The 19,939-nt window shown below is 37.2% G+C and overlaps 1 protein-coding gene across 2 annotated transcripts; it reads left to right on the top strand.

The window, feature by feature from the left end:
- The first annotated feature begins 37 nt into the window (after positions 1 to 37).
- On the top strand, positions 38 to 18,444 carry man1b1a (mannosidase, alpha, class 1B, member 1a). Of its 2 annotated transcripts, none has more exons than XM_056244955.1 (15): positions 38 to 185; positions 3,350 to 3,479; positions 4,906 to 5,014; positions 6,631 to 6,818; positions 7,379 to 7,521; positions 10,173 to 10,282; positions 10,374 to 10,565; positions 11,301 to 11,449; positions 11,628 to 11,816; positions 11,926 to 12,116; positions 15,360 to 15,480; positions 16,241 to 16,435; positions 16,764 to 16,895; positions 18,124 to 18,330; positions 18,362 to 18,444. In XM_056244955.1, exons 1-14 carry the CDS (start codon positions 178 to 180, stop codon positions 18,328 to 18,330), a joined length of 2,064 nt encoding a protein of 687 aa, XP_056100930.1. In that variant the 5' UTR covers positions 38 to 177; the 3' UTR covers positions 18,362 to 18,444. The 2 variants fall into 2 exon arrangements, with proteins under 2 accessions (XP_056100930.1, XP_056100929.1); XM_056244954.1 differs by having other exon boundaries at positions 7,376 to 7,521.
- The last annotated feature ends 1,495 nt before the right edge of the window (positions 18,445 to 19,939 follow it).

Genomic DNA, 19,939 nt, shown 5'->3' with positions numbered 1-19,939 from the left:
TAAAAAAAATGCATTAATAATGTATCATTTAAATCGTGTCGAACTGTTTTGTATCATTGTTTGAAACACGACCGTTTCTTAAAAAATGTTTTGTGAAGTTGTATTTTTCCCTATTCAAACCAAAAAGCATGCTAATGAGCTGAACTGCAGCTGCCCAGGTATACCCCAGGAGGATCCATGAGCAGGTACAATTTGCTTTAGCACAAGGCGCCCTAGCTGTGTCGCATTTGTCTGTATTTTCTTTTCTGAATGTAGTCTGTAACGTCTGAAAATCTGTGTGGAATGGGATGAAGTGGGAAATCACTGCATACCTGAACTTGCCATAAAAGTTTAAAAATGTTCATATCTGGAAAGGCATTGGAAAGTGTCGGAATTCATCTTGCTAAAAAACACACACACAAACCTTTGAATTTGCAGTGTGTGTATGAGGACATCATCATCCAGCAATATATGAATATCATGAGTAAGGAGTGTTATCAGTCCCACAAAACAGGTCGGCAAAGTGTTCCTTTAATTTCACTCCACCACCATCTCCCTTGTCTTAGTCATCAATATACTTATTTATATGCTTCGTTACAGTACTTGTGTCAATTCAATTATTCTATTTAAGTGTGTCAAATGACTTAATTTATAATATTACTGTGCTATACACTATTCAATATATTACTGCATTTCTATGATAACGTATGGAATAATAATTACACACTTAGGATCATTCCAATTTCCAAATGTAGGCCTATTGTATTTATTTGTGTTAACATTTTTACAATTTAATTAATCAAGCAGCATTTTTCATTTTCAATCATTTTTTTACTTAAAAAAAATCAGGTCACAAACCACGTTATCATAAATATAATTATGTTAACTGATACATGATTTCTGCCCTCCATGTGAAAAGGGAGATTGTTGTAAGGTCATGAACGTGTTAATAAAACAGGGCGGAGCCCGACAGAATGACGCGTGTGCACGAGGATCACGTGATACAATAGGAGCTGTCACATAAACATTGTACTGAACACAGCTTTCTGGTGATTAACAGCGATCATGCTTATTTTTATACAGATTGATACATTACGATTAGACTGTCTATCAGCATGCGTTTTGTGCGAGTAATACGCGGTTTGTATGAGAGCAGCGTGATGGAGGAGAGATAGAGATCTGATAGCCACTCCTGCTGTCACCTACACACTGAGTTCACTAATACTACACGCACAGTGGATGGGATGCCTTGGCTGTGACCTCCTCCTCTTCATGCATATAGATCCTCTTTCTTTCCGGGATCAGCAAGTTGTCAAGAGAAAGGTAAAACAAGGATTCGTTTGGAGGCCAGTTAGTCCCTTACCTGAGCAGGGTTAAACGGTTGATAAAAAAATTTATGCATATTTCTCTTTCATTTCAGTGTGCTTTAATGGTATAACAGACACTATTGTTTTGCCAAAGCGTTTGCAGCATAGATGTGTGCAGTGGAAAATCTGTCAATGTAAAATAAGTACAGGCACGTGACAACAAATTTTCAAGTATTTTAATTTAACTGATGATGATTTTAAGAAAAGTGATTTAAAAGTCATAAGTAGAATTACTTGCAGTACAAATCCTTATATCCTTATTAGGGGCGCTGGCACCAAATTGATATGGTATTGTAAAGCTATTGATTTAAAAATCCGGTATGTCAATGTAGATGACCTACCTATTTTAGGTACCCTCAAAACAGGCTGCCAAATGTTATGACTTGGCTGGCCTAGGAACAAGTATTCAGAGGTTTAAAAAATAAAAACAATATCAAGGAATGACATTGTAAAACTATGGCTGCATCCGAAATCACATTCTCTTGAGTAGGTACTTATTTTGAATAAATAATTACTTCACGACTGCTAAAAAAAAGAGAGTATGTTCTAGTATGAATGTCTGTAGTATGAGTGTAATCTGGACGTACTAACTTACGTTCGCCATGTTGTATGCACACTTCAGTTATTGGCTGTATCTGAAATCGCATACTTACCTACTAGGTGAAAAACAGTAGGTGACTAAAGAAGTATGTCCGAATTCACAGTACTCATAAAGGACTAGGCAAAAAGTACCCTGACCTACTACCGGTGAGATTCTGAAGTGTGCATACGACGGAACGGCCTACATACTGCATCCGAAATCGCATACTATTTTGATTAGGTACTTATTTTGAATATTACTTCACGACCACTAAAAAAGTATGTTCTAATCTATCTGAACAAAGTATGTTCTTAAGTATGTTCTACATTCGCCATGTTGTCATTATCATGGGACCTACCAACTCTTCCGTGGCCTTATGGGATAGTAAAGTGTCCATTGTATGCATTGTACACTTCAGAATCTCACCGGAAGAAGTAGGTCATCTGGGTACTTTTAGTTGGGAAGTATGTGATTTCGAATGCAGCCTATGTATTTTTAGAAAATTAAAAAATGGTGGTAAATAGTTGGGTGGATATTTAAAACAGTCATTTAACTCAACATGACCAAACGAATCAGGTTATTTGTGGACTCAGATTACGAGTTTTGTCCTGGCCTATCATGAAAATAAATGTGAACATTTAACATTTGTATTTAAAATAAAAAAAAACTCTTTCCTTGATAAAAATGTTTTCTTGTGTAGTGTAAAACCTGCTCAAAACCCGTAGTGATGTGTGATCTGTGAGCGAATCAGTTAATCAGTCGACCAGTTCAGAAATCATTTTGAAAGATTTATCCGCAAATCAATTTGAATTTGCATGCTATTTAAAAGGAACATTCATATCCCGTAGGCTAATCAAAAACAACAGGAAGGGTAATGAAATGGTTAAAAAGTGTGGGAACGTTGTCCTCAAAACAGAACTGAACCTTCAAATGACAATCTCAAACAGATGATTTTACTTGTAATTTGCATTTGGGACACAGTCTGCATTCAACCTTCCCCTGTCCTGCAGCATATGTGTGTCATCTTAGCAGGCCAGTGTTTTAAATCTATTCTATCCAGTGAACTGGGTTTGGTATGATAGAAACCAGATGGACTTAGGCTAATGTTCCTAATCCCCTCTTACATGGCTCTCATGGCCCTGGGACAGTGAGGTGAACAGCCCTGTCCCATGGTGTTGTTCTCAGATCAGATGTGCCACCCCGTGCCTCATTTCACTTCAGTTTTAGTCTGGTATCAAGTAATCTTGTGACGAGATCTGTGTTTTACACCTCAATTCTCCTCAGGGAGCTGTGAAGATCAGCATGGCAGGAGCCACAGACCTTCATGTGCTCAGCTCATGTAACGAATAGTGATTTGTGGGAAAATCACTTGATATCTGTGTCATTCTCGTCTTTTTTTCCCTGTCTCGCCTATTTGATTCAGTGTGTTTGAGTGGCGGGCTGTGTTAGAGATGTACTCGCCACAGAGGAAGGACTTTGTCTCTCTGACGCTGGGAGACCAACACAACCGCAGCTACACCAACGGCAAGCACCGGAGGCAGTCCTGCTGGAGGGTTAGTGTTTGCCTATTTTATTCTTAACATGCCATCTTAACCCTTGTTCTAATGGACATAAATACAGAGCATTATATATTTTTCATTCATTAACTGTGATGTTCGACGCCTGATGGCTTCTGCGTCTTTATTTGTTTGTGTAAATGAGTGCCATTTTCCTGTCTGTGTGGCTTGACATCTATTTAATATTCTGAGAAGAAAATGCTGGCACTGTAATCGTTGTGTTCAGTCCTAGCCAGACTGGGGATGTCAAAACCCTTGTTTTTTTTTTCCCCTCACATATAATCTACTAATTTGTATATACTTAATTATCGCCGGAAAGCAGACACACACTTCCTGCTAAGCCGAAAACACAATTTTGTGGCTTGAAAAAAACAAAACTTTTAATTTAAAAATGTAGCTTAAAGGAACAGTTCATCAAAAAAATAAAAAACAGTTCTGCTAGGATTTACTCACCGTCATGTCTTTCTAAACTACTTAATTTTTTTCTTGGTAACCCAAATTGAGGCTCTTGTTCATGCAACACTATTTTAATGTGAAAAAACAACAACATAAGAACACCAAAAAAAGCAAACAAATCACTAAGTCAGTAAGTTCAACTCAAGAACTCGGTTAGTGAATGAATTGTCCTCAATCAGCTCAATGAACAACTGTTTTTATTTTAAGAAATTAATTCTTTTATTCAGCAAGGATGCATTAAATTGATCAAAAGTGACAATAAAGACAAACAATGTTTCAAATAAATGCTGTTCAAACTTTCTATTCAGCAAAAAATTGTGAATAAAATGTATCACAAATATTAGGAAGCAAAACTGTTTTCAACATTGATAATAATTTTAAAAAAGCAGCAAATTAGAATAATTTCTAAAGGATCATGTGACACTGAAGACTGGAGTAATGATGTTGAAAATTCCACTTTATCATCACAGAAATAAATGACATTTTACAATATATAAAATAGAAAACAGTTACTATATTGTAAATCAAATAAATGCAGCTTTTATGAGCAGAAGAGACTTCTTTCAAAAACATTAAAAAGTCTAAGTGACCCCAAACTTTTCAAAGGTAGTGTGTCTCATTTTTGTTTCACAGAAAAAGAAAATCATGCAGGTTTGAACAACATGTGGGTGAGGAAATGTAGGATTTTTTGGGCGAACTTTCCCTTTAATGCCTTCCGTTATCTGAAATGCATGTTGATTGAATTAGTTAGGTTGATTAAACTATAGTGACGTTTGTACTGAGAGAAAAGTTCTTTTAGATTTGATTTCTGAGTGCAGGATCAATCATATTGTAGTTGTTTCCCTGTAGCTTTGTTTTTGTAGCACTATATTTGGCGGTCATTACAGTTGCCACGTCAATCCATCAAATATAAAATTGCTGCACTTTCCTCCGATTGTCCATGTATTGTTTGCGTTTGTTTTGGCAGAAATGGAAGCAGCTGTCTCGGCTTCAGCGCAGTCTGATTCTTTTCCTGCTGGCCTTCCTCTTCATCTGTGGGATTCTTTCCTATTCCAGTCTGTCGGAGCAGTGGAGAGGTACTTTATTCCGTCCTCTTTAATGACATTTCACAGGATATGAAAGGTGAAATCACAAAAGATAGATGATTGGCACAGTCTCTGCTCGTTTATATTAGCTGCTGGGGTCATAGGCGGAGTTTGACATTCGAGCCAGGGGGGGCAAAAAAAAAAATCATTGTAGCATTCATTCATTCGTTCATGTAGTAATCATTAGGCGCGTTTCGATTACAGATTTGCGCAAAACTTTTGCGCCTTTTTTTAAATGTCGATAAAAAACTATTGCGAAATGACGGCGTTTCCATTAACCGATGTTATGCGACTAAAATGTATTTAGACATTATTACACACTAGACATTATTATTATTATTAATGGAAGGAGACGTGGTGTGTTATCCAAGCATTAATGGCAGACCCTTATACTGCGAACGGCACATATAGCCTAAGAGTTCCTGGCTGTTTCTCCCTCATTTCTGCTCCGAGGTCTTGATTGTGGCATTTCTTTGAGGTTTAGAATCCAGTAGGCCTACTCCTGTAATTATTGTTTCTTTTATGAATTTAATAAAGAACTCGTATTATGTCCAAACGGTCAGTGTACTTTTGTGTCCATTCGTTTTTCCTTATTTAACCCGTAATTGCAAAACGAAAAATAAACGGTTGTATTTTTAAAACGCAAAGTCGAACACCAAAATTTTAATTTGAACTACTACACACCAAATGCTGCGCAAAATAAATAATATGGACGAATTTTCAGATTTTTGTTTATGACTTTTTGCCCCTTTATTAAACATTTAAAATATTGACAAATATTGATTTGTTCGTTTTAAAGTGGACATTTCAAGCTTTAGCTTAGGCTATATTTTGTTTCAGTTCTAGCGCTTCAGTTCACGGAGACCATGAAGCGCGCCTGATTGTTTTATTTTATTTTACAAAAGCACAACGTTTTCTTGTTATTGTGAGTGTACACAAATAAAAGTAGTTGCGAATAATGTATTATTATTTTCTGTATGACCAGAAATGATAGAGTAGGCTAGCCTATTTTAAGTTGTTTCCACTGTTGATGGGAAAATGCAAGTGTTCGCGCCCACGCCCCGCGCCTCCGTGCCATCCAGTGCGCGCTCCACATTCCGCACACACACTTGGATATGCGTCAAAATCTTTTTTAGCCTATTTGTGATCATCTTAGCCCTGTATTATGAATGATATGTGACGAATTGCTTTGTTCCTTTTTTTTGATAAGCGTCTTCTACATATGTAGCCTAATAAATGTTATAATAATGATGATAATTATTATTATTATCCCCGCGTCTTCTCTAAGTCAGCTGACTGTAAATGCGCAAAAACCTGTTTCCATTGCAGTTTTTTTTTTTACTAAAGCAGTATATAAAATCAGATGTGTAGCCTATTACCTACCACCATTTAGTTGTTTTGTGTTATTTAAAATATTTATAATATATATAGGCCTATTTTTTAACAATGCAAAAAGAAAAATTAAACGGGTTTCAGCCACCAGGGGGGGCAATGCCCCCCCTGCCCCCCCCCCCCCCCCCCGCGCAAACACCGCGCCTGGCTGGGGTAAAAGTTTTATTAAACATCACATGGTTTATGAGATTTATTTCTGTCTGTTTGTTGTCTAGGGCTCTCTGACAGATCGTTGAAAGAGGACTGGGTTGAAATGGAAAACAGAGGTCTCAGGCCCATTCCTCCTGGCCTCGTCCCAAAGCTCCCACCAGGAGTTGTCCCTGATGTCCTGGATGTCCCACCAGAAGTGCTGCCAGAGCTTCAAAGACCAAGCATTCCAATACTTCCCAAACCTCCAGCTATGGTTAGTAGGAATATGTCTTAGTTATTTGGTATATTTATTATATCGTTAAATTTATCATTTTTCTACTCATTTTTAAGGGTTTTTCCAGCCCCTGCTAAAACAATAACAAAACAACTTAAATCGTAAACCAAAATTTAATAAAATAAAATACAAAAATAAATTTGATCAATTATAGCATTATTATATTGATACAGTACATTTAAAAAGATTACAAAATTACAATTGTTACAAATTTTTTTTTTAAATACATAATATTTTAATATTATGTTAATAAGGTAATTTATGACATAAAAAACATTAGTTTGTGAAAACGGTGACATTATGCGCATGCGTATTATGTGTTCAGTCTATAGGCGTGTAGTGTTTCTTCACAAAGTGACATTGCCAACTACTGGCCTGGCATCCATAATACAGCGTTTTTAGTCTATTTCGCTAATCCGTGTGAATGGAGATCGTTTTTCTGTATGCGAAAAAAAATGTGTACATCGTTGTCGTGTAAATGTATCCTAAGATTCTTTATCTACTCTTGTCTTTTTATGTTGGGCGGTTTGAATCAGCAGAGGAAGCCCCCTAGCAAGCGTGGTCCTCCAGCTCTACAGAAGCGAGGGAATGTGTCAGATTGGCAGGTGAAAGATAGAGAAGAACCCGAACCCGAGATCAAGAGAGAAGACGACGGAGGGAAAGAAGCAAAAACAGTCATTAGGTTTGGATATCTTACATTAAATCAATGCAGACATTTTTATATGAGACTTTTAATTATGATAAATGGTTAAAGGATTAGTCATTGACATTTATTTGTTGTTGGCTTAGTATTTAACCTTTCGAGTAAGTAGAGGTATTAAAACTGACAGTAATTATGAGTTTTATTGCCAATTATTTGTTAATAGTCTCACTCACACGCTTGGAGCTACTACGAATTTTATCCCCTCCACTAAATGAAATACATTTTCACATTGATGCTTGTCAGATTCATCCGTCACTGTATATGGGTACATATTAATGACAAATTTCTTTAAGAAATAGTTAATCCTGTGTTCATTTACTCACCATCATGCCATTCGAAACCTGTAGACTGCTAATTTGAAAAGAGTTTTTCAAACTTTTTTGCACAGACCTGCAATATAATGGTCCCTTTGTGAGCAACCCCCCCTCCTTAAATATAAAGGTAGATAAATAAATGAAAAAAAGTACACTACCGTTCTGAAGTTCAGGGTTGATAAGATTTTTTTAAACAGTTAATACTTTTATTTAGCAAGCACGCATAAAAATGATAAAAAGTAACAGTAAAGACACCTAAAATCCTAAAAATCCTGGAAGAAAAAAACATTTACAGTTTCCCAAAAAAAGTATTAAGGACTGTTTTCAACATGGATAATAATAGTGAGCATAATATCAAATTCTGAAAATTTTAACATTTGACAATATTTATTTTTTGCGCACCTCTCGTGGCCCACAGTTTAAAAACTCCTGAATTTGGAACACAATTTTTGAATTTTCCTATACTTACAATGACATTTAGTGTGTGTTCACACATGGCATATTTGGTTATATTAAAATTGACTCTGGTGCGATGGCTCTTTTAATGCGGTTCATTTGAATACGTTTGAACACTGCCACCCGAACCTTTGTGCGAACCAAACAAGTGGACCGATTCCAAAACAAGTTCGACTGAAATATTAACGTAACATGGACCAAAGACATCTAAACGAACCAAAAACAGGATGTGATTGCAAAACAGAGGAATTGCTCGTGGTGTTTTACACATTTTATCTTTCACACAATTCCTTTACACATTCTATAAGCTCTTAATGTGTTCTCAGCTGGTATAAATACCATCATATTTACACTCATTCGACGAGTGCGTTTAGCCCAGCACACAGCATTGTTTTGGATGTTTGCTAAGTTCCATCACAAAATATACGTCATAAAAAAATGTCATATTTTTTGTTTTGTATGTTTAGGTTCGGTCTTAAAAATGACAGTGTGAACCAGGACTAAATGTATCGTTTTCTTTTTTAGTCCAGGCCAAAAGAACCAAGAGAACCGAAGTACAAGTGTGAACACCTTATAGTACTTACAGCTGCTCCAAAATTTACACACACAAAAAGAATGATATAAAAATGATAACAGATTTAAATTTTTGGATGAATTATGTTGGCCGTCATTGAGCGTCAACTGGTCCAGTTTTTGCGGTGTGTTCTGCACCGTCTGCACTAGCTTTTTGTCCGATTGAGTATGTCTAATCGGCATCGGTGAGAGAGAGAACTCTGATTGGATGTTAATAAAAAAATAAAAGCTAAAGCGACCAAAGTCGTCAAGACGGCACAGACAGAAGTCAAGTCAAGTCAACCTTTCTTTTTATAGCACATTAAAAAACAACAGAAGTTGACCCAAAGTGCTTTACAGATCAAGCTAGAATAAATAAACACATTTAAATACAAAATCATTCTATCAGCTTTTAAAAACCCATTTCATGATCTATTCAAAAGCTAAAGAAAACAGATATGTTTTTAAAGAAGACTTAAAAAATGGCTAGCGATGATGATGACCTCACGTGGAAAGGAAGACTATTCCATAATTTCGGACCCTTCACTGAAAAGGCACGGTCACTCTTAGATTTAAAACGGCAACGAGGAACCGTCAATAGCAATTGGTCAGAAGACCTGAGTGCTCTAGTTGGAGAGTAAGGGTGTAAAAGGTCACTAATATATTTAGGTCATTAATATATATAACAGAAGGCTGTTCTAATTTTAAGTCATCTTACCTGAGCATGATTGATATTCAAAATGGTGAGCAAGTGCTGCTTTGTTTACTGTTTATATATCTGCAGTCCTAGTTTCAGTTTCCCTTTTTGAATGATGAATATATACTATTTAACACCTGCTGATATAGACGGGTATTTCCCTACACGCAGGCTCAGAACGCACGTGCTCGTCTACAGTCTCCTGTAGTCCTTTTGGTGTGTTCAAGCGCAGGTTTTTGGCCGAGACGCAGCCGACGTGAGGTGACAACACAGTCAGCTTTTGTCGTTGCTAGTTCTTTTACGTTGGCTTGGTGTGTCACTGCCTTTAGAAAGAGCAGAGAATGCATAGCAGGAGCAGAAGACAAACACTCCCGTGTGCTGATAGTGCCTTAGGGAACAGTTGATTAACAGTTGAGCTGGTAATGCAGCGTTTTTGAAGTGAGTTGCGATGAGCTTTCATTTCCTCCAGCTGTGTCCTGTTGTGGGACTCCTGCTCATGTGTAATTGCAGTTATAATCATGGGTCATCTGGACGGAAACAGTGCTATTATGGGTGCTGAATCTCTGGATTGGATGTTACAATTGATGCCAGTGTTGTTTTTGGACTCCTAGCTGGCGCGGGGCAATGATCGAGGCGGAGCAGGGGACGGAGCTTCAGTCCACCGCCCATGGGAAAGAAGGAACAGTGGCTGATGCCGAGGGAGCTACCAACTTAGAACCAGGTATCAGAATTCATCCCACAATTATTAAGGCCAAACGCCTCAGACATGTGATCATCTTAATGTCTTTCTGTGATTTATTTGTTGTACACAGTCACAGTGAAGCCCGTGGATCATGTAGAGGCGGTGCGGGAGGCTTTCAGGCACGCGTGGAAGGGCTACAAGGCTTTTGCGTGGGGTCATGATGAACTGAAGCCCATATCTAAGACTCATGGAGAGTGGTTCGGTCTGGGCCTCACACTTATAGATGCACTAGACACCATGTGGATCCTTGGCCTGAAAGACGGTGAGTCTTATAACTGCAGCTTTTGTTTTTTGACCACTGTATGCACATTTCAAATCTATTGCTTGTTTCATTTCCGGTTGTCAACATTGATTAAAAGTGACAGCATTAAATTGATTAAAAACTACAGTAAAGACTTTTACATTGTTAAAAAGAAAAAAAAAATGTCGTTAAATAAATACTGTTCTTTTGAACTTTCCATTAATCAAAGAATCCCGCAAAAATGTATCAAGGTTTCCACAAAAATATTAAGCTGCACAACTGTTTTCCTCATTGATAATAATAAAAAAATGTTTCTTGAGCAGCAAATCAGCATATTATAATGATAATGAAAAATGATCATAAAAAACATTAAAATATCATTTTGACCCAAAACCTTTGAACAGTTGTGCATATCCACAGTTGGACGTTGCTAGCATACAAATTGAATAAACTTGAAGATACAAATTGAAGTCCACAGGGCCTAAAGTTCCCATATTTGAAGATAATCCCATTAATTAAAAATATATTGTGTGAAAAAGACTATATAAATATGAATAATGATGGAAAAATTGTACTTTGCACCCCCTCCTTCTCTCTCTCTCTCTCTCTCTCTCTCTCTCTCTCTCTCTCTCTCTCTCTCTCTCTCTCTCTCTCTCTCTCTCTCTCTCTCTCTCTCTCTCTCTCTCTCTCTCTCTCTCTCTCTCTCTCTCTTTCTTTCTCTATGTGTCTCTCTCTTTCTAAATCTTTGTATATTAGAGTTTGCAGAGGCGAGGAAGTGGGTCGAGACAGAATTATCTTTTTCCAAAAATGTGGATGTGAATCTTTTTGAGAGTACCATACGTATTTTGGGGGGTCTCTTGAGCACATACCACTTGTCCGGGGACACACTCTTTCTGGAAAAAGCTGTAAGTACTTCAAATCTTTATTTAATTTAGTATCATCCTCATTATCCTTCATATCCTTCATTGTCCTAGTAAAGGACAAAGTATAGCTTTAAAGGTTTATAGCTTTTGGCTTACACAGATGAGTCAACTATTTTAATAGACCACAGATAAAACACTTGTTGTGTCTCTGTTTTTGTAGAAAGACATTGGCTTCAGATTAATGCCTGCTTTCAAGACGCCATCTAAAATCCCCTACTCTGACGTGAACATTGGTAAAGGAACCGCTCACCCTCCACGCTGGACCACAGACAGCACAGTCGCAGAGGTGACCAGCATTCAGCTGGAGTTCAGAGAGCTCAGCCGACTCACACAGGACCCGCAGTACCAGGTACATTATTTGTACCATTTTTTTCATTTTTTTCCTATTTTTATTATTTTATTTTTGTAATTTTAAAAAAATCAAGTTAAGATTTTTGTATATCTCCCTCTGTTCTCAGAATGCAGTGGAGGAGGTGACCAGACAGGTCCACAGATTGGAGGGAAAGCGTGATGGTCTGGTGCCTATGTTCATCAACACAAACAGTGGTAAATTCACTCGGCGAGGGGCCTTTACGCTGGGGGCCCGTGCGGACAGCTACTACGAGTACCTGCTCAAACAGTGGCTACAGGGTGGAAAGAAAGAGACTGAGTGAGTTACACTAACAGCAGATACGAATGCAGCTTTGGCTGACGGTTCATAAATTTAGTGCTTAGACCGGGTGTCAATAGCCCACTGGTGCTTTTAGCTAATGGGTTCCAGAGAATTGGTGATGCTCACTGAGCCTAATGTACTGAGGTTATGGTTCTGGTCACAGATGGGGTGGTATGATTGATTCACATTGTCAGTTACTGATAGAGTGAATTGCACTGGGAAAGAACAAAAAAACTGAGCATGGTTTAATTATTATGTAACGACATGCTACTTAGCCTTGACAGTGATAAAAGTACAGGGCACTTGTGTTGCTCTTGAAAACCTGGAGGTGACTTCGGTGCATTTAGTATTCGATTATTTTATTATGATGTCATCATTTCTTGATGGAATTGGTTTCAAGAGGTCTCAAATTATATAAGTGTTAATGTTTCTGTTTGAATGTCAAATTTGGGACTCAAGCACTAAAAACATTGTGCTATGAAGTAGAAAACAAACAGTGGTGATAAGTGTGTAATTTGTGTGCTGCTAGGATCAACAAAAATAACAGTCACAGAAATAAAGCCCGTTTTCAAATAGGCTTCCTGAACACTCACCCTGGCAGCTATTCTTGGATAGTCAATATCATACTATTGATGGAGTCAATGTATTTTAACATTAAAAAAATAGTATATTGGCATAATAAAGCAATATTCTTTTAGCTGTAATTCCAGCAAAAATCACTATTGCTCATATTCATATATATATATATATATATATATATATATATATATATATATATATACAATTACATTTAGATTACTCCTGTCAATTAATGCTCACTAAATCTAAGCAATCGAATAATTTAATAACACTGTAAATGGAATTTTTAGCAAATTCGTGATGCCTACTAAATTCACTTGTTACATTTAAAATGATTGATTTCATGTGTTGTAATGTTTATATTTGTTAGTGTTTTATTTCATTTATTTAGACAAATTAGTATTGAATTGTAATATCAGCCATTTTCAGTTATCAACCATAACATTTAAATAATTATTGACTTTTTGTATTGGCACATAAATCATCCCAGACTTAAATGATACCTCAAATGGTGTTGCTTTTTTGAGGAGAGGTGTGCTGTTACGTTTATAACTAGTTGAACTTAAACTTTTTGTCTGACGGACAATAAAATTGGTAAAAAAGCCCTCACAAGACCGTATCACCATGATGACTGATATAGGCATATACTGTCATAGGCATGTTTCGCACATGTCCACCACCATTAGGGACAGTGCCAAGGTGTCATTGCTCCTGGCGAAATGCGACATCAGCCATTTTGTGCTCTTGACAGGATGTTATTCTGTCTTTCTGTTCTCTCTGCTGCTGCGATTCTGTCTCTGTTGAGCTTGACGGATCATTGTCATGCACTGCTCACACCTGAGTCTCGTTAGACTCCCGCTGTGTTGACATCACACACACTTGCTCCTCGCTTTTTTCATTGGGTTCGGTTTTGAATAATTCAATAAAAAGGTGTTCACTGGGGTTCAGTAGACACTGACTGTTAATGAGTTTTGATATATGTCTCAGTCTGGTGTGGAATATCAAATCCACACAAGACCAGGGGCCTCATTTATAAAACTGGGCGTAAGATCCTTACTAAAAGTGTACGTGCGCCCGAAAGCCAAAAATGGCGTACGTACACAAAAAAAAATATTCAGACTTATAAAACCGTTCATACGCCAGAACTTGTGCATAATTCACTTTAGAAATCCCAGTCAGCGGAAGATTGTGCGCACGTGTCTCCACCCTGAAATAACCATATATGGAGATTACAACGCCTAGTTTTAATATGCATATCCTCATCTGCATATCATTTGCCTATGATTATTCATCCACGTGATACCATATTTAAAGGTACAAAATATGAAATACGGATGTGCCGTCACATTACATTAATATATTTTTTTTAGTAGCCTATCCTTGCCTTGTTTTTGAATAAATAAATCAAATAGTGTAAAATACATTTCAGAGAAAGTTTTCTCAATCTTTTCCACTGGCCAAATAGTATTTATAATTTATTTATATTTTTAATGGAAACAGATAGACATGGTTGTGCATTATTTGCACAAAACTATTTTCTCAGACAATCTGCTATTATCATGATAAGCAATTATCTCTGTAGTTAAAACGTTAAAACACAGCATGCCAGAGGGAAATAAATATTTCTATTTATTGAATATAAGCAAATGTTGTAACTTCTCAGCAGTAGCGCCTCATAGAGATAGCTTGGGTGCGGCCCCCCAGGGCCCCGTGCCAAAGGGGCCTCTCAAGCGCCGCCGATCTTGCGTCACTGGACAGGAACGGGGTCCTCGCCAGCAGTGATGCCGGTAACGCGTTACTCTAATCTGAACAGTAATTATTTCATGTAGTTTGTGTTTAACTCCATTAATGAGAATATTTTATCTATATTTAATCTACCTAAATGTTTAGGCTATATCAGAAGTAAAACATAGTTTAAATCATTATTTTATTTATTTAAACTGTTATTGTGAGCATGCACTGTATTTATGATTAGGACTCATTTACGGTTTTACTTCATCTGCCGTTAGATAGGCTATGTGCGTCAGTTTCACAAAACGGCCAACGCGCTCGCTGACTCGGACAAGAAGGGATGGATATTGGCTTCAAGTGATAGGCTTGGTGAGTGAAATTATATTTGTAGGCTATTATCTTTCTATATAGGCTATGTATAATTTTCTTTAGATTTTAAGTGACCAAAAAGACATTTAAATCCAGCTCACCATCGGTGTCGCCAAACTGCTCCGTCTCCAAAACGTTCGTACGCATGGGTCAGAGTTTGCGTTCAGGTGCGCAAAATTTCCCGTCAAGTTTGTTTTTATAAATGGCAATTTATGCGTCGGAAGTGGCGTACGCCTCTTTCAGGGCCTGTTTTGTGCGTACGCAACGGTTATAAATGAGGCCTCAGGTTGGTGATGGATATGCTAGTCAATGGAGAATGTGGTCTATTTAAATGACCTCTGAATCCTGTCTGTTATCTCGCTAAGACACTGATGGGGTTGGATCGGAGCCCTCACTTTCTATGTTTGATTTTATTCATCACAGAGACACGTATGACTATGAGGATCGACTGAAGTCTGGGACGCTCTCAATGTACAAAAAGATGCAGTAGCTTATTTTTGTCTCTAGAGGGCGAACTTAATCACGTCAAATGCATAGTGTGATGTTTGCATATTGTTTCAGGTTGCTGGAGGACTATCTTCAGGCTGTAGAAGGTGTCAAAAAGAATCTCTTGAGACAGACTTCTCCTAGTAAACTGACCTTCGTTGGGGAGCTGTCCAACGGCCGTCTCAATCCCAAGATGGTGAGAAAGTAATAACTTCATTTCAGCCACCAAGTGTCATACTTAAAGGGATAGTTCACCCAAAAATGAAAATTCATGTTGTTCTAAACATGTATGCTGCTAAAACAATGCAATGCAATACAATGATGATTGAACGATGTACAAATAAACTTTCCTCAAAAGCAGTGTATCATATTTGATACATTTAATCATGCTTTTTCTAAAAACAATTGTATAGAGAATCAAGTAAAGCTAAGTTGTTTCAGTCATTGTTCATCTTAAAATATTACTAACAATATAAAAGTCTTTATAAAAATCAGTAAAGATTTCACAGCAAAAAGACACGTACTATGCCACGACCTGAAGGATAACGTTTTTAAAATGGTAAACTTACTAAAAAGGTATGAACTATCAATCAGAGGGCAGAAGATATGTAGCAAGGTTTTTAAGCCAACTTTTGATCATGTTGGTAATTTAGAGGCTTTGTCATTTTGTGTATCAAATATGATATAGTCAAGGTCACTTTTATTTATATAGCACCTTAAAACAGCATTTCTGCTGACCAAGGTGCTTCACAAAAACACAAATAAAAACACAATAAAAACAAACATCGTACAAATTTCATAATATAAAATTTTAACTCACTAAGGCTACATATCCACAATTATGAGTACGCCTGAGAAAAAAGATGTGTTTTCAAAAATGAGTTTTAGTTTAGCTATAGTAGGCTTTATAATGTGAATCTCTTTCTCCATAACAACACTCTCTCTGTCTCATCCAGGATCATTTGGTGTGTTTTCTTCCTGGCACGCTGGCTCTCGGCGCTCACAACGGCCTGCCCGCTGATCACATGGACCTGGCTCTGCAGTTGATGGAGACGTGCCATCAGATGTATGCGCAGATGGAGACGGGCCTGAGCCCAGAGATCGCTCACTTTAACCTGCAGTACCAAAGCGGACGGGACATCGATGTGAAGGTTCATTAACCTGTACAGTCACCACTCATTTTTGACAATAAACTCCCTGGATGGTTTGAGACAAGACCTTAAACTGCTGATGCAGGTTTTGGAACAACACCATAATGCCTTTTCTCTCCTTTGTCTAGAAATAAAATGGTAATAGACCCCTAAACAGTGTAGAGGCCGTGTTGGGTTCAGATTGTCTAATCAAGGTCTTTATGTTTATTCTTCTGTTCTGAAGAACAAAACAGATTCTGCGCTCAGCACTGATGAGATGACCTTTATAATAGTTGGTGCCCTTTTACATTAACAGATTTTGTTTTCTCTCTTCAATATGCATGTGCAGCCTGCTGACAGACACAACTTGCTGAGACCAGAGACAGTAGAGAGTCTGTTCTACATGTACAGATTCACTAATGACAGCAAATACAGGGACTGGGGCTGGGACATTCTGCAAAGTTTCAACAAGCACACCAGAGTGAGTGAGACCTGCAAGAATTTTCTCTGAATTTTACATTCCAGCATTTTGTAAATAGCACATTTTATAGTTTTTCTTACATTACAAGAAATATTATATACTGTAGGGTCCAAAATCTGAGACTAAAATATAAAGAAAATATTTTATTCAATAAAAATAGAATATATTTCTTCTCTTATTGTAATTTAAAAAAAAAAATTTGTTATATGTATACACTCACACACAAAATAAATCGCTGTCTGGATTTAAATAGGCAAATGCTTAAGAGTCTTTGAATCTGATCATTATTGCAGTGATTATTATGTTTCTAGCATGTTATATGTTTGGCAACCGTTCTTCTAACCCTAATTGATGGAGTGTGTAGCTTTTCATTTCTTAAACATCCATGTAGGAAGACACATCATGGCCATATTCCAGGATGACAATGTCAAGATTCATCAGGCTCAAATTGTGAAAGAATGGTTCGGAGGGAGCATGAAGAATCATTTCCACACATGAATTGGCGTCTCTGAGTCCAGACAGAGTACTTCGATCTTGCATTGGCAATACAAGATCTTGACCAAAAATGTATGTACCTCTTGATGGAAATAACATCTCAACATTTATTTTCATCAAGAGGTACATCAATTTTTAGTTAAGATCTTGTATTGACAATGCAAGAGTCCAGCACTCTGTGAAGTCTATTCCAGCACATCCTGAAGACTTTCAATGAATTTAAGGTCTGGACTCAGAGGTGCCATTTCATCTGTGGAAATGATTCTTCATGCTCCCTCCCAACCATTCTTTCACAATTTAATAAATCAGCCAATTAAAAAAAAAAATATTCATCAGAATCAGTCCATATTAGAGAAAATCCAAAATTGTACTAAATATTTCTGTTTTCACACTTAGATTACCTTTGCCATCGCCTAATGTTCACTTAAAAACTTAACGTTAATCTCTAAAATGGCTAAATAAATTAATAACACTGTTGAATGTAATCTTGAGCAAATCTCAAAATTATTTCCCCCCACATTTTATGGCAAAATTCACTTGTAGCTTTTTAAGATGCTTGATTCTATCTTTTAGTGGGTGTGGGTGTTTTTTTAAAGACAAAATAGTATAGAATTTGAATATATTTCATTTATCGGTCTCAGCTGGAAGCATTTTCACTGCCCATTGAACAGTGTGCTAGCTGTGCCAATAATAAATAAAGAAACTTGACTTCTTTACTCAATTTCTGTCTCAGGTCCCCAGCGGGGGCTACACCTCCATAGGTAACGTCCGTGACCCGTTGAACCCCGCACCCAGAGATAAGATGGAGAGCTTCTTCCTGGGCGAGACGCTGAAGTATCTCTTCCTCCTGTTCTCTGACGACACCGAGCTGCTCAGTCTGGATAAGTACGTGTTCAACACCGAGGCCCATCCACTGCCCATATGGCCCTCTGCCTCGTGAACCATGCCAGTCCTCACTTGCAGAGACGTTTGGGTTTCAACAGGAAATGATGCAGGCTTCACAGGAAGTGACCCCTCAGAGCTGCTCTGCAGGAATGTTCAGGTTATGCATTGACCTTTAACTGTACACTTGAGCTTTATTCAAATGTGGTGAGACTATTCCCTCACCCAGAAGAACTGGTTTGGTGGAGGTGTTACTCATTATGGGTGATGAAACATCTCAAATATTGTTTCCTCCTTTACAAGACTTCACTTACCTTTGAGCTCATGGGACAACTGCAAAGTGTTGGACAAGCCCATGCAGCTGCCATATTATATATTCCATATTTGGGACAGAAACATTAGTGTCAGAGCTCCGTAAATCACAAGGCAGACTGCTGAAATCACACACTGTGAAAAATGTCAAGCACTTTGTAAAATGAAGACTTCTTTTTTTGTTAACGTTGTTATTTCTATGTCTATAGAAGGATGCTCTCGATGGGAGTGCCTCGCCTTTATTTTTGCAGGCTGTCACAGAAGGAAACTGTGTGTCAATTTCTAAAATGTTTCTTTTTTGTGAGAGTAAGGGTGCATTAGGGAATATATTGAGTACTTTACAGATCATCTTGAGATTTATTTGGGAGCCCTGTGGGATTGTGTGTATTTTTCTGTTATTTATGTTGACTTAAGTGAGCGTACTTCAGTAAACGCTAATGATTTGATGTAGCGGATGTCGCCCGAAGCCCTGCTTGTGTTATACACTGTAGATTTACGCTATTATCTACAAATTTTAGAAGCGGTTGCACGGCACTGGATGCTGTGATGCAACATTTAGCTGAACCACGATCAAAAGTGTATTTATGTTCATTTATTAATTCGGTAACACTTTACAATAAGTTTTCAAATGTTTACTGTACATTATTTAATGCATTAGTTCACAGAACCAAACCATGAACAATACTTCTGCAGCATTTATTAATCTTTAATGTTAGTTTCTACATTTTTTCAAATCAAAAGTTGTATTTGTTAACATTAGTTAATGCACTATGAACTAGCATTAATAAACAATGATCAATTGCATTTTTACTAACGTTTAGAAAGGTTAATAAATGCTGTAATAATATATTGCTCATAATTAGTTCATCACTAATGCATTAACTAATGTGAACCTATGAGACCTTATTGTAAAGTGTTACCATTACTTAAAATTTCACAGCACTACTAATTGAAAACATTGCTTGAAGGATTTCTCATCAACAGTCAAGATTACTTCTGATATTAAAGCTACAAAATTGTCCTTGTCATATTAGAGTGCAGTCATAATCTCAGTCCGCACACTTCCATCTGTTTCAATATGTTTGATTATTGTAGACAGGTTTGAAACAGTTGAATGAATCACTTACCCAACAATGAAATGAAAACGTCATCACATATTCACCCTCATGTCGTTCCAAACCCGAATTACATTCTTTCTTCCTGGTCAGTTCTGAATTGATTCCTCCTTTTGTGGTCCAAGAAAGAAGGTCGTACAGGTTTGGAATGATATGAGGGTGACTAAACGATCACAGAAGTTTCATTTTTAGGTGAGCTGTCTTATGATAAATCCTTCATTTAGGTCCTTTATATTTTCT

Source organism: Rhinichthys klamathensis, unplaced genomic scaffold (genome assembly GCF_029890125.1).
Source record: "Rhinichthys klamathensis goyatoka isolate OS25496 unplaced genomic scaffold, OSU_Roscu_1.1 h1tg001186l_1, whole genome shotgun sequence".
NCBI classification, from domain to species: Eukaryota; Metazoa; Chordata; class Actinopteri; order Cypriniformes; family Leuciscidae; genus Rhinichthys; species Rhinichthys klamathensis.
The sequence above is the reverse complement of the archived record's forward strand: the minus strand, read 5'-3'. Positions and strand labels throughout refer to the sequence as shown.